Source organism: Aspergillus caelatus, assembly GCF_009193585.1.
Source record: "Aspergillus caelatus strain CBS 763.97 unplaced genomic scaffold BDV27scaffold_3, whole genome shotgun sequence".
NCBI lineage: Eukaryota > Fungi > Ascomycota > Eurotiomycetes > Eurotiales > Aspergillaceae > Aspergillus > Aspergillus caelatus.
Window position 1 is genome coordinate 342489 of NW_022475266.1, and position 15249 is coordinate 357737.

At 48.3% G+C, this 15249-nt stretch overlaps 5 protein-coding genes across 5 annotated transcripts; 2 read left to right on the forward strand and 3 right to left on the reverse strand.

Annotated features, from left to right (window-relative positions):
- Positions 1-3167: 3167 nt before the first annotated feature.
- Positions 3168-6773, forward strand: BDV27DRAFT_152131 (uncharacterized protein; the record flags this gene model as incomplete). The annotated part of the gene is made up of 2 exons (XM_032071496.1): positions 3168-3234; positions 4474-6773. The coding sequence occupies 2 exons, from the start codon at positions 3168-3170 to the stop codon at positions 6771-6773; spliced, it is 2367 nt and encodes a 788-aa protein (XP_031933619.1).
- Positions 6774-8014: 1241 nt separating this feature from the next.
- Positions 8015-9197, reverse strand: BDV27DRAFT_152132 (uncharacterized protein; the record flags this gene model as incomplete). Its single annotated transcript, XM_032071497.1, has 3 exons — positions 8015-8418; positions 8789-9016; positions 9071-9197. The coding sequence occupies 3 exons, from the start codon at positions 9195-9197 to the stop codon at positions 8015-8017; spliced, it is 759 nt and encodes a 252-aa protein (XP_031933620.1).
- A 223-nt stretch (positions 9198-9420) lies between these two features.
- Positions 9421-11009, forward strand: BDV27DRAFT_152133 (uncharacterized protein; the record flags this gene model as incomplete). Its single annotated transcript, XM_032071498.1, has 4 exons — positions 9421-9451; positions 9523-9531; positions 9589-10263; positions 10927-11009. 4 exons carry the CDS (start codon positions 9421-9423, stop codon positions 11007-11009), a joined length of 798 nt encoding a protein of 265 aa, XP_031933621.1.
- A 970-nt stretch (positions 11010-11979) lies between these two features.
- On the reverse strand, positions 11980-12651 carry BDV27DRAFT_119552 (uncharacterized protein; the record flags this gene model as incomplete). The annotated part of the gene is made up of 1 exon (XM_032064888.1): positions 11980-12651. A coding segment is annotated over exon 1 (388 nt), but the record flags the coding sequence as incomplete, so codon positions are not given.
- A 756-nt stretch (positions 12652-13407) lies between these two features.
- On the reverse strand, positions 13408-15052 carry BDV27DRAFT_169071 (FAD-binding oxidoreductase; the record flags this gene model as incomplete). The annotated part of the gene is made up of 3 exons (XM_032074939.1): positions 13408-13547; positions 13638-14784; positions 14915-15052. 3 exons carry the CDS (start codon positions 15050-15052, stop codon positions 13408-13410), a joined length of 1425 nt encoding a protein of 474 aa, XP_031933623.1.
- Positions 15053-15249: the final 197 nt, after the last annotated feature.

Genomic DNA, 15249 nt, shown 5'->3' on the forward strand with positions numbered 1-15249 from the left:
CAAAAGTTCGTTTGGGAGCTGTTGCGGCCACGGTGGAAAGCGTTCAATTCCCCGGGAAGCGGATGATATGCGGTAGCCATGGGGTGATATTGCAACAACCACAGAGCTGTTCAGTGTATGCTTAAGGATATAGAGCGTTCATTGGAAGCAAGTGATACAGACGCCGAATACCTATTAGCGTCCAAGGATAGGGAGGTCTCTGGGTAGCCAGAGCATAGGCAACGACAAGGGAGAAAGGGTTATGTTTATACATGTCACAATTGATACCCTTTCAGGCCTGGAGCCCACCCGATGCATTGGTGGCTAGGCCGGGAAGAGGAGCCGCCGCATGCCAATGCAGAATGGTGTAAACAAAGCTCAATCTCCCGAAAGCACGGACGCCAAAAGCCTACTGGACCTTACATGGTCCCCTTCCCTAGGGATGGCGCTTGCAGCAAGGCGCGGGCAATCGAGGCTGGAGCAAGGGAGGCAAGCGGATCCCGATCCGCAACCTAGACTCGCAGGGTATTGAAGAGAGCCATAGGCCAACCGTACTTATTCACAATGTTCTCCGTTCGTGTTGTGAATTCAATTCTCAACTGGGGTCAGGGCCGTTAAGCACCCATTCCCAAGGACGTCATTGGATTGGCACATTGGCCACGAAACAGTCCCTGCTATGGTTGCGAAAAGTGCAATACGTGCGCTGGCTGGATTCTAAACTCGATTAATTCCCGTCACGCTTTCCTTTCCAAGATCGGTGGTCTCCATCGATATAATTAGTACCTGCATAGCTGTAGGGAGCCGGGATTAACTCGGCGTAAGAGACAATTTGCCACTAGGTAGTCACCTACGTCAGAATAATTTGCAATCGATAGGGTGTTTCATCCACATACATCGCAAACCTACTCTAACTAGGAGACGTTTGTGAGGTATTTGGGCCCCAGTCCCAGCTACCTGGTAATAGAAGGCCGATGTTCCTGCAAATGTGAGCGATCACTTCCGCTTGGACAAAAGTCGCGTCGCGGAAGTCTCCCACGATCTGCCACTAAACCTTTATCAGGTTGTGCTGGCTGTCGATCATGTCGATCCTTCAACAGTATGCTTTGCAGCTAGCCCAATCGTTAGCATGGTCATTGAAATATAATTCTATAGTTACCACCCAAAAAGTCATAGCAGGCCAGGAAGGAAGCTTAAATGACGCCGAATTCAAGCCACACCGTCACAGTTTCTCGCATGCTGCTCTGATTCCATTTCGCTCTTTTTGCAAAGTCATGCTCACAAAGTTCTCCACCAAAGAAGCAAAGCCAATGAGTGGTTGGACCCGCATTCCAAGCAGGTCGTGCTTGTTGCTATGACACACTATTGCCCATTTCTGGAGCTCCAAATTGGATAGTCAGAGAGTTTAGAGACGATCTCTATTGAAACATCCAACTGTTGACTCCACCCTCGCGGGTTCTTGGTATAGTGGCTGATTCTGAGAGCCAACGTTGTTACAGGTTATTCTCCGAAGAGGCTGGCTTCATGTATTGGATATCTTTTCGCAAATCCTTGCTGGCCAGTATAGCCATGACCCGAAAGCCTCCATGCCATCTAACGCTCTGTCATGCGCTGGCCATATCGTCGTCCTCTTCCTTTTCCTCTTTTTTCATCCTCCCCCTCGTTCTTCGAATGACACCCTCGCTCTCTTTGGTCACCTGCGTTTTCCCTGTGAACCCTTTCGTAAATCATGGTTGAATGCAGCCGGGAACCCCGTCATTGAGTTCCAGGATGATCATCAGAACCTGTAAGCTAAAGTATATTTGCATATTATGGTGCTTATGTATGGGTCCATTTATTACTTGTAAGCGTGTATTCCGTACTTTGCTTTAAGGCCTTCACCAAGCTGGCGATCGTGTGCATTGACTTTCTATATTCGGCCAGAGACATGGTTGATTCAACTCGTATTGCCCGTAAGGCCAGATCCTTCTGACCTGTCAATTCGCTAGGGTCTACCCCGTGCGACGAGTAATTTTTTCCGGGCCCACACGAAATATTGGATCTTGATGCATTTGAAAGCCTTTCACTAGTGTATGGTGGGATGGGGAAGGACAGGTGTCCAGACCATCGGGAAAGTAAAGCATTTGCATGACGCGCATTCGCAATCATGCGGAAGACGCCTTGAGGTTAGAGATCTACGGACACGGGCGCACATTGACGGGTCCAATAACTTGCCCTCCATGCCCCCAATGCTCATGTTCTGTACCTACATATGTATATGCATGTCTATCGAGTATGCAAGTGGTTATATGAGCGGCGACGGTCAAGTTCTAGTCTTCCATGCACCTCATGGGTAATAAGTACCAAAACTTAATAAACCCTTTCGAGCCTCATCTGCATCGTCAACCAAGATTTCTTCACGGGGAAGGCCGGGATTGCTGCAGCACACTGCCAGTCGCAAAACCTGCACATGCCTCGACCTATGAAACCTTTCCACAGCACCTCATGAAGCTCAACATCGTTGCCTGCCAATCAACTACCTGTACATGCTCATATAGGCTCATCTCCCGTTTTTATTGAGTTGGAGAATATACCATCTTTGATTTTTTTTTTTTTTTGAACGTCAGTGACCAGCCACTGAGCTGTAGACAGAGAGACGACAAAAAGTAATGAAAGCAACCTCGGCTGAGATGCGCATAGAAGTACCCAGGTTGGTGGTTCAGTATCTGCAAGGTACGTCGATAGATATGAAACCGGGGCAGGCGGACGGGATTCCTTCCAGTCAATCAGCGCCGGAGGATATTCTGTAGGGCTGCCCTTACTGAATGTCGGTTCTCGTCAGATGCACTCTGAGATATAGCCCATTTGTCTTAACCTTCGGTCGTTAAAAATCGACTATCGTCCCGCAAACAAGGTTGACGATTGACAGTAAACAATATGGCCCGATCGGGAAAGCGATCAGCATCCCTTGATTTTCATCCTGGTTGATTTTGGAATTGACATTTCATGCACGAGAAGAGAAGGGCACGGGAAAGGGGGAAAGGAGAGCATGAAAATTAATTTTCATTTGTTCTTCTCATTTCAGTCACTGTTTCCCAAGATTGACAATATATCCTAGTGCGACCAAAAGAAGCCCACTGATTCAAGGGCCTCCTAGCACTGAGTGGTGAACCGGCCGAATCGTTGAAGTCGAGTTGCTAATAACGCTCACTATGGACCGTGTCTGTGCTTCTGTTCAGACGAACCAGATCGGGGATCCAGAGTGGAGAAGACCCATTGGTTCGTTTCATCGTCCAATCCACTCCAGGTGAACTTCTTTAGTCCTTCTTTAGTCCAGGGGTTGGGACCGATCTGATTCGACTAATTCGTGGCCCTGTCTTACTTCTCCAAACTTCGACATCATTATGGACCAAAGCAGGTTGCATTGACTGCCAGCATGAACTGAGGCTTCCATGAGGCATCACAACGATATGAAACCCATCCAGCCGAGATGCGCCGCCAGCGCATCTGACGGTGGATCAGGAGCATGGAACCTTAGTTCTTTGTCAAAGAGTCATTTCAACTGTGATGCAATTCAACGTGAGATAGACTAACAAGGGTGATGGATTTTATCGATATGTACAGAGTATGCAATGGTAATATTGTTCTTTCAATTGCGCCCCATCGTGGAATCACGCGGGGAGGTGAGGTGTAACTTCGCGGAGTTATACCTTACCAGTGAGGATGGGGACGACTGAGGCAAGCGAGAGTCATTTATAAAAGCCCATTCTGCGACAATTATGTTGTCTAGCACCGCGACAAAGCAGAAAAAGACTGGATGAATCAATTCCACTATGGCGAAAAGTGTTGTTTGTTGGTTACTGGATTTGATGGGGGCCCGTGACTTGGCTGACTACACATTTCCCGTGACCCCCTACACTTACTCTACTTTTTCTCCATTCTTCCCTAGGTATTCTATTAATATTTCTTGCGCTGTACGTACAACTGTCATTCTCCACGCAACACACCGATTGGACTATTTCGCCTTCCGTCGGCAGCCATTGAGCTCTGCTCTATGACTGCTACGAGCGTCGTCCAGTGCTCGTGGCGGTCTGAGAGCGAGCTTTAAAGGTAACAAAGCCAATTGATTTGATTCCCAGCCATCGCAATTCCTCGCATCCCCGACGCCTTCTCATTCGACCAGCCACTTGCCTTGCACACCTGCCCACTTTTAGTCCTTCCTCACCCTCGGAATTGCTCCCTTCTTCCCCCTTCAGTGCTTATTAGTTTTTTTTCCAGTCCCTAAAAGAATATCCACATTCCAACGTGCTTAATTCTGTACGTACTTACATCTATCTCACTCTCCAGAGGCCGGTTCTACGTGTGCGCTGGGGCCCCGAAGACCTCGGAGAACTTGAATTCTTAGTTTGAGAACACTCTCACGTCATCGAAATTGTCCACCGATTTGTGTTGTAGGCGGCCGAGTGCCAATTCTCACGTTGTCGCATTTCCCTTCATATCATTCACATCCATATTCAGCGGTGTCTCCCCACACCCACGGCGCATTTGACGAGACCTACGAGATTCACGACCCCTCCACGTTTACGACAGATTTACCGCAACGCCAGCAGCAGGCTGCTTCCAATTCTGCCCCTGACCCTCCCCGATACCCGTCCCCGCGCCCTCTGAGTAGTCAAGGAAGTACTCGATCATTACGGAGAACGTCCCGTTCAATTCGTCAACGGCCGGGATCAGTATATGCTTCAGGTCGCCCAGCCCAGATAGAGCAAACAATTCCCGTACTGGTCCAACCTGTGTCGGATCGTAATAGTGGGGTTGCTGCACTTCGTCCTGCGCTTTCCGAAGCCCAGACAGAAGAAGACGACGACGACGCTGACTCGCTCACTGACGATCGCCCTCGGATATTAGGCGAATCATACTGGCCACGCAGGTCTACCAGAGTTTCTCCACGTACAGCGTCTGCGATTCTTTGGGCGCTAGAAGAAGCGATTCGAAAACCCCTCCCGTTTACTCCGGATTGGGAAGAAGTGAATGCGCCCATGTCTGACTTGGGAAGCGCGACTGGTTCGATCGGCCTCGCAGGCACAGGGCGTACACAAAATGGCGCTTCGCGTGCAGCCCATGGCCCTGTCCCCGTTAACACACACCCCCCAAGTGGGGTCCGGACACCGACCGATATCATGAGACAGCGCCGGGACCGAGAAGCTCGCAAGAAAGCAGAACAGGAAGCCAGAGATAGGGAGCAGGAGGAGGCGGAGCGCAGGCGGCAGCAGCCACAGGAAAGGACTCAGGATCCAGCCCAGCCCTATGCTGCTGGCGTTGCAGGTAATAGACCTTCACAGCGGAGAGCTGGCCCCAGTGCTCCCGCGGGGTCCGACATTCAGCCGGAGTCTCGTCCGACGCAACAGCCTCCGGGGATTCCAGCAGCGCCTCAGCGACCAGATTCCCAGGCTCACGGTCAGGCCCCGGGCCCACACGCCCACCCCAGACAACCTGGGCCTTCGACACAGCACAATCCCCAGCAGCCACCAACAGGCTCCACTGGCTTTCAAAAACCACAAGCTCAAGCTTCCAACCAGCCTAGCACCTCCCAAGCGCCGCAGTCACCACGACGTGTCGGTTTTCCTCACGCTTTCGAACGGTGGGAAACGTTATCCTCCCATTGGGAAGGCCTAACTGGCTACTGGATTCGAAAGCTGGAGCAGAATAGTGAGGCATTGGAACGTGACCCCATCAGCCAGCAGATGGCCCGTCAGGTGACCGATCTCTCCGCTGCTGGCGCTAACCTTTTTCACGCGGTCGTGGAATTGCAGCGTCTGCGGGCATCATCCGAGCGAAAATTCCAGCGGTGGTTCTTCGACACCCGTGCAGAGCAAGAGCGATCGAAAGAACTGCAGGCCGATTTGGAACGACAAGTCCGGACCGAGAAACAATCGCGGACAGAAGCAATGGCCGCATTGCAGAAGGCCGAGAGTGACAAGAGTCGCGTGGAATCGCTGCTCAAGGAAATGCGCCGGGAACTTCAGATATCCAAGGAAGAAGCCCGACGTGCGTGGGAGGAACTTGGTCGCCGTGAGCAAGAGGAAAGGGATCGAACGAACTCACTCCGCAACGGAGAGCCCACCTTGGTCGGAGGAGTGCAGGTGGTGCCGATGATCCAGGGCCTACCTACTCGGTCAAACACCGCGAACCATCCATCAGGTGGCCCAGGAAAGTCATCCGAAGGTCATTACTATGAAGAGGCGCCTGGTTCACCTACAGAGACCGATCCGTTCACGGAGGGGCAGCGAGGTTATCAGGAATCTGACAGCCAGCGCTACGCTCCCCGACAACCGCACACGTCTGCACCTGCAGAATCCTCGGGACAGTATGCAGGAAATTACTATGAACACGACGTCGACTACACTGGCCGACCGACATCTGAGAACGACAATCGCTCCTATGATCCGAGCGCAGCTAGCAGTGAGCCTGGCGATGATGAATATGGCGGATATCGCCGTACTCAGCCTCAACAAGGGCCTTCCATCGTTTACCCACGTCCTATGTCCGAGGACAGTGATGACTATGAGCGGGGGTCCATTGAGGATGAAGGGGGCTATGTGCCTAGCACTTTGCCGCCGACGACCTCGGCACCTTATAGCCAGGGCTCTGTAGATTACAGTGGCTCTGGATGGGGAACTACATGGGACTCTGTGACCCCCCGTCATCGCCATCCGACCCGACTTAGCGATGTTATGGAAGAGGAAGAACCTCGAACTACGCCTAGCCGTGCAAGCCGTGCCAGCCGTGCCAGCCAAGCCAGCAGGAGTGTACATTAGACCAGCTCTACATATGGTTTCCCAGCAGTCAGTACATACAGGATTGGTGGTTGACAAAAAGCCGTTTATTCCTTTACTTATCTTTTCTTTTGCTGCATAGCTCGTCACTTTACGTCTCCGTATGAGAAGACTAGTGTTATACATCTGCCATTGATTTTTATTCCTTTTTCTTTTATTTTCTTTTTTCCTCTGGTTCCTGTTTTCCTTATATCCGTCGTTGATTACCCTGTTCGGCATTGTTTTATCATTCGGTAGCAGCATTTGTTTTCCCGAGACCAGGGTGTTATATGATGATATCCAAGTGCTTTGCTAGGAAGCTTTATTCGGAGCAGATTCGCCCAGGACTCCAAGCGAAGAGCTGGATTAATTACTGTAATTTTACGCTTCATGAGCTCGGTTTCACTCCATGGATATACGTTTGTGTCATGTCATAAAGAGAATGGTCCATAGAAAGACATACTGTTATTGCGACTTCTACTCATTCTCCTGCTATGTCTAGCAAGACAATCTCGTAGCAGTGTGATTTTCTCATACAAAGACTCTTTCATATACCGCCGTTAGTCGTACTGATTCCGAGTCGTGTCTGTCGGATATATATATTGGCGCTTAACATTTCCTAAGCTCGCTATGAACGGATACATCGTATTTGTAGTATATGGAATAACTTTATATATGGGGGACACTCGGATGAAGGTGAAATATGCATATATATATATTCTCCGTTGGTATTACAATGATAAGTCGCAATTCGACGAAAGTTTCTTAAGGTAGTGGAATCAGTCAGATCTGGATGATAATTCTACACACGAGCGAATTCTGAAGAAAATTCTGAAAACCTCAGAATGATGTACCTTCTTGATCCATTAGGAGTTATATTACTATCCAGATTAGTTGCGTGAGGTAGCACATCAAACGAACGAAACCCTCCCTGTGAGCAGTAGACTTTTAGACTGAAGATAATAATCATGTATAGATGAACAGAATTCAATGGTCTTGGAAATTCATGGAAGTACTGCCAATTATGCCTTGAAAATAAGTACAAATCTGATAAACAGGAATCTACACTCCTGTACTCTGTATACGAGGTATTATGGTACAAAACTTATACACATCTTCAATATACACTGCCTCCCTCCCTCCCAGCCACATCACACATCCAACCTCCTCACCTATTATTTAACACCCGCTACTCCTTCGTCCTGCCCATCATTCACCTTCAAATGTTGCAAGATCTTGGAATCTCAAATCATACGATCTGCCAAATAAACCAAAGACGGAGCGCTAACGATCTCCATGATTTGCAGATAGGATTCCAGTTCACGGAAAACCCAGTTTCGTACCTCGATGGCAACGAGCGAGTTTAATCCGTAGGAGGAGATCGATTTGGAAGGAATTATATCCTCCAAAGAAACCATGAGCAAGGTAGACATTTTGTGAGCTAGAGCATCCATGACCAATGCTTGTGCGGCTTCTCGTTTGCCAGCCTTCTTGACAGCAGTTGCAGGTGCTGGGCATCTTGCCACTAATTGCTCCAGCCAAAAGAGCATGAAGTTCTTCTTCTTCGACTCCCTGGGTTTCGAGTGTGTCAAGGACTTCCTTTCAGTTCCCTTTCTCTCGGAGAGGTAACCGATTCCTTTGACGGGACCTAGGTCGATATTGGTGTAAGGATAACCAGCAGCAAGCTGCGCCCCTCATGAATAGCCCCACTGCAAATTGCTGCATAGTATTAACGGTATTTGACTCCCTCTTTAAGCAAGGCAGATGCCTGATGCTCTTTACACTTGCACATTCCTGAGCGATTTCCCAGGTTCGTGCTTCTAACGCGGAGTGAGGGCCTATTTCGATCAGAGTATCCACGGGTTTGCCAGAGTGAAATTTGGCTCTAAGGAGGCTGCTGAGACCCCCGACAAAATTGACGGGAGACAAGAGGCTCGCAACCCAGTAATTAGAACTTGATACTCGACTATTGAGGGCGGATATCTCCCATCAAGGACAGGTAGGTGCAGAAACGATACACATATGGTGGGAGTGATATGCCACGTCAACCCAGAGTTTCTGATTGAAAAAGCCCTGGTCCTCGACCAACGTCTGCAGTTCGTCTGGTGCGTGAGTGTCTCCAGAAACTGTAACGCTCAAATCGCTGTTGATGCAGGCGACGACAACAGTCCCGCTATGAACCTGTTCTATCATCTTCTCTGCGTGTTCTTTGCAAGTGCCAATTGCCATGATGCTTCCCCTCACATCTGTGGTTCTTAGTTTCTCTGCGACCGCTCCCCGACAATATGTGATTCTCATACAGTCATCGAAGTCGAGCATTTCAGCGGCGAAAACCGCAGCAATCTCACCACTGGACTGCCCGACGACAGCGGTCGAAACCACGCCCCATGATTTCAGAAGCTGCGTTAAAGATAGTTGGATCGCCATGCATGATGACTGGCTGTGACACGGATCTGTGAGCAAGGAGGACTCTCCTACTCTCGTTATCTCACCTAGAATGGTCAGGACACGTCCTACACAGGTTATTTGTCGTGTTCAAAGGGACAACATACTGACGATGCAAAAGTCAGCTCCTAGTTTCTTAATGCATTGATCTGCTCTCTCTAGAGCCTTCTCAAAGATAGCATACCTTGCAAGTAGTTCCTTCCACATGCCCCTCCTGGAGCCTATGGCAATGAAATGTTTGATCTCCGTCTGAAACATGCTTACAATCTAAAATACTAACCCCTACTCCAATGATAGATTTTCAAAGACCAACTTGGTACGCTCATAAGCCCTCCCAGTTACTGACCAAATAGCCCTGACATATAATCTCTAGGTTACCTAGTTGAAGAGCCCCAACGTACCAATTCAGTCAAACCCCACTTCACCCGTGGCCCAATCCTCGCGAAGCCTTCTTCACTAGATGGTTACTTCGGACCGCCGCCGGATTACCGCTTCATCCATACGCGCGTTGACTTCACAGTCCAGCTGCGAAAATTGCCCAGTATCCCCAACCGGGAGCAAGCGATACATTACGCAGAACACGAGTCGAAGAATGAGGCAACCGTGGCGAGCGCGGAAAGGGCCGTGGACCTTATTCTCGAGATCAAGCAAAACGACAAAATTGAGGGACTAATTGGATACTCAAAAGGGGCGACGGTAGCTGCCTATGTTATGACAGAAGAACAGCGACGGTATGAAGAACACGGACGTCCCGTGCGAGTCAAATGCGCAGTTTTCATATCAGGGTGGCCGGCTATTGATATTCACTTGGGAAATGTTATTGTTCCTACTGGGCTTGACGATGAGGAATATATCCCTATCCTGACTTGTCATGTTATCGGTGCCGAGAATGCATTTCTAGAGAGGTCGAACGCATTGGATGATCTCTGCAATGTTGATAACGCTGAGTATTTTGATCATGGCGGTGGTCATATTATCCTGAGGCATCCAACAACGTTGAGGGAACTGGGCGATGTTATGCGGAATATGATTCAGGAGAGTTTAGACTGTGAGGGATGTCTTTGGCTTGTTGTATTTAATTTTCTATCCTGTTTTAGCATACGTAGAACCCTTTCCGTACAATCGTTGTACATGCTACACCGTGGGAGGTTTGATCTTAATCTTCACCGTCTTTGCTATGTATACCATAAACATTCCCAAGGCCTCGCAGAAGTACCTCTACAGCATATCCCGATCACAAACTACTCCGTACTCTCCATACTCCACCTGAATAGCTGGGAAGGTATACCGAGCAAACCCCAAATTCCAGTGACATTGTCAAGGGATGTCAATCGTTCATGGCAACCCTACATCCACAACCTATCAACCCTGCTATAAAAAAAAAGGGCAACCCATCAAACACGAGATATATCTATGACAAAAACCCAAAATTCCGAGTTCTTAACGAGTTCCTCTCCACTTACATATCTTCATCCCTAGATTTGCATTTCCTGTAAAGTTCTCCTTACCACAGGGCTCACTTAAGTTTAGGATGGCGGGAAGGAAGGACGAAGGAAGGTTCAACTTTGACGTTTAACTGTATATCTAAAAATGACGACAAATATAAACTGTAACTAATCTACTTTCGATGGAACTGATAACTCTAGTGGTGATTATATTTCCAGGAGTACAAATCAACATAACCAGCGTGTAGCTAGCTAATCTACACAAGGGGAGATCACCACCATCCAATGTTGGGATTTTGCTGGTAGATTGGTCGACAAGCCTGTTGGTTGCCAAGGTACCGTTAGTTGAGGTTAGTTATGCGGAGTCTTTTCGTTGTTACTCAGGGTCTTCGGATTTAGGGTTACGGTATATCGACTAGGTACTAAGTACTAGATAAATGATTATTGGTAAACCTTCAATGGAGGCAATTAGGTGGCCAGCTTCTCCTCGCTCAGATGAAATAAATTTCATCTTACTCAGCTTTGTACATATGCTGGGAGAGTTCTTGTCCGTTATGTCCAACCTCTTCCATGACAACCTGTCCGGAAACGAAACATGCTCCCCCTTACATACCAGCATAATGGCTGGAACATGCCATCACAACCAAGCCTCACTCCCTGTCAATTTCCACGACAAAGAGAAAAACAAAATAGAAAAAAAAGAAAGGGGACACTGGGATGAAGGGAAGCGGACGCAAGGAAACAGAGGAGACGGAAGTATCCGGACGAAGTCTTCTGAAAAGGTTGACGATTACTTAATAAATAGGGTTACATCTAGCCATCGTGACCGGCATATCATAATTAGGCTGAAAGAAGGCCTAGGAAAGACTCGGGCAAAGATGAGAAGTAATTCCGGAAAGAGTTATTCGAGGAATTAACTTTTTCGCATGGTAAAAGTCACATTACCACTAAACTGTGGTTGACAGGCCAATGGTCCCCCGGTTAGAAGAAGCCTAGACGGTGAGCTTATTGGGGTTATAATATGGTCTAGACACGTCTAGGCCCGTCTATCGCGAAAGCGATCTATTCAACGGACTGCGTGATGGAGAGGTTTGGACATGGGGTTTGCTGGAGGAAATGGGGAATTTGGGGGTTGGTTAGGGTGCATGGCGTTCTTGTGCCCATAATGTATATGGATTTCGTAGGTGTAAAGTCCTGTTTTTACTGTAGTGGGTTTTTTCTTTTTTTTAATTTTTTTTAATTTTATTTTTTTTTTATGGAATAGATAGGTAGCAGTGGTAATATCTCAATTAGTTTAAAGAGGCATATATTAGGTAGGTATATTTGAAGGTCTGAACGATAGACAATTAAATCGGTGTATCCGAGATGTGGTATCAAGTCCTTCATGTTACCCAACGCCGTGCTAGAATTATATAACCCAATCACCAAATACAAATCCCCGCTCCCCAAGAACGCCTAACGAACCGTGTTCTCAGGAGAAAACATAGAAAATATCACGTCAAGGTCTGTAATCCCCGCTTCAGAAGCCTGACTTGATCAAACGAGCTGCAGTATTCCTGAAGAGAGCTGAGCGCGTCCTTATCGAGTCCTTTATAGCTACCCCATTGGTGGCTATTGCTAGACGCGCTCGCTGGTCTCCAAGGTGAGCCCCGGTGTGAACGCGCCGGGGATTCTCGAGTAGGCTTATGTGTCGTGTCGAAGTCCGTCGTAGGAGGCAAGATTAAGGGATGGTCATGATGCGACATCGGTACTGGGAGGGTCTTTTCGGGTGGAGAGCTTGCAGCAGATTCCGGATCGTGTATGGCTATGGGGTGACTGTTCTTGGAGTAGAATAAGTTGTCCGGAGTATGGAGGTTGTTGGTCAGAGTGCCAAGCAGAGAAGACATCGCGTTTTGAACGGGAATATGTGGAGACTAGGGCTCCAGAGGTCTTGAAGAGATTGAGTGCTATGCAAAGTATGTATTATGTGGGTATGTGTAGATAGGCAAGGCAATGGGTTGTGAAAGACGTCCTACATGAATGTCTTTATATAACATATTTCGAACCATAGAGGACGTTGAACCTCGTATACGCCACGGGTGGCGGTCGAATGAGATACAGTACTTTAACCCTTCAGTCCCGGTTGAATAGGAAGTCATGGATCGTATAGCCGAGCCTCCAGGATGTAGGTGTCATATCCCTCGTTCCACGGAACAGCATGCAGGGTGAGATGTTGGAATCCCTTCTAGGCCACACGGGGGACAGGTCACAGACAACTTTTGTTTCTTGCTCGACTCTGCGTGGCCCTGAATGGCGTCCAATAAGGGATATGTTCGATTTTTAACCTTTCCGCAGTGATATAACCTGACAGACACCTTCTAAGACGGGCATGAGTTACCAGTGGGACAAAGAATTCAATGTCTGTAGCTTGGAACATTCTTTCGAAGGAAATCACCTCCAGACCCGCAATAGGGTTCATGACAGCCAAATTCTGGACCCCGGAATCGAAGTCAAATCCCCCAGATGCCACCCCAACCCACCAATTAACAGTTTTCGGTAAAACTTGGGACGTGTCGGATTCTGTTCATTGGCGCTTGCTTCTCCCGAACCAACGGTTAGACTACCCGGTAATTGTTAACGGCCCGGAGATGGGCCCTAGAGTTATCAACCGCTGGATTGATGTTACAGTGACCTCTTTCACACCATAACCTTAGACGATTATAATATGGATTAAATTTATTAGGCATGCCTATCTAGTCACAGATTGATTATCCTGCGTGTGATCCGTTCCTTGGATGGAGGAGGTCATGCCATCTTCTGAACACATTGTTGGGATCGTAAGTCCTCTTCAGCTGCTGTAGCCGTTCTAAGTTCTCGCCAAATAGCTTTGCAGCACTGATATTATGTCCTATTCAATGTCAATTACTGCATTTTGTTGAGAGGGCTCAACATGAGTGGCGCTACTAGGGATGCTTGAAGACTTGGATTGGGAACTTACCAGCATAGTTGGCATATGCGGCTACACGATTTTCGCCCTCATCACGGGATCCGTAATTCTCAATCTTAGAGATAATATCTTGCTGCTCAGTCAGCATTTTATGATCGAGATCTGGATCCTGCCAGCAGAAGACCGAGCCAACATTGTAGTACCGGCCTCGATTAGCGCAAGCCGTAGCGTCCAACGGTACTTCAAGTATGTGAGTATATGGCAGCAGCTCAAACATGAGCACACTATTCCCCACCCTTCGACAACTTTTCATTACCCTGTCAAATTGGTTGTATATGTCGTGCACAAAGTCGGGGTCAAGTGGTAGGGAAATATTGGTCCCGTTGATGTTTTTGCGGCCCTCCGGAGACGGTTCTATATTAGCCACCGCGTTGAGTCTCGTGTAAGACATCATATCAGCTTTTCCCGCAACAGGGCTAGCTGATAGGATGGGGTTGAAAAAGTCTTCTGCCTTTTCCCGGGTGCCATTATAAAAAGGAACGACTAGTATAGCCGTCTCTGTCATAAACGGTGGGGCCGTGAATCCAAACATGAAACCGCTGTTCACATCCATGCGACGGTGAAACTCATTGGCGAAATCCACAATCTTCGGTAACTTCTCTGGTGTAAAGTAAAGGGCTCCCCCGAATACGTGATGTTTCATGTCATACGCACGGAAGACTAACTCGGTCACCACGCCGAAGGCTTGTCCGGCACCTCGAACCGCCCAGAAAAGATCCGGGGAAGTAGTTTCCGACGCTTCGACGATAGACCCATCGGCGAGCACCATTTTGGCACTCAGCAGGCTGTCAATAATCAGACCATACCTTCCTGTCAGCCATCCATAACCTCCCCCTAGTGTCGATCCTCCGACGCCGGCATGACTTGAAGTCGCACCTACAACCACTAAGTCATAGGGAGCCGTAGAGCTGTTGACATCCTGCCAAGTTGCGCCACCTTGTACACAAACTGTCTTTGAAGCGGGGTCTGTGAGGACCTTCCGCATCTGAGAAAGACTGATTACAATACCACCATGCGATGCTGAGGATCCAGTGGTGGAATGTCCCCCGGCTTCTACAACGAAAGAGATACGATGCTTTCGGGCGAACTCAATCACTTCAGAGACCTCGGACGTGGAGGTGACTTTGACTACTGCGCCCTGTGGTACTGTTAGAGACATTTTCCGTGGATAATGAGCCAAAGCTTTGTAGTAATGTTAAGGGAGATGGAGGACGTTATGGGTTGTGGCCTCTCTGGTATGTCCTGGTAAGTATCAAAGCCATACGCACAGCTTCTTTCTCACACGTATCACTCCATCGCTTAATGCTCTCAGCATACTCGTCCGAGCCGGCGCATATCACCCGAGCCCGGGTGCCTTCCAGCTGTTGCTGGAGTTCAAGTATATGGGCGTACGATAGAAATGGCATATTTTAATTCCAGGATATGTCCGTTCGCTCTTCAAGCTATACTTATGTAGCTAGATGCGCCTTGAGGATTCATCGATCGATAATCCGATCAGTTAATATTCAGGCAGGAAGTCGTCTGACTAGCCTGTATGTAGAGTTCAAGAAAGTTGGTGACATATTAATTACAAATATTGGCCAAGACAACTCTAGTTATATTC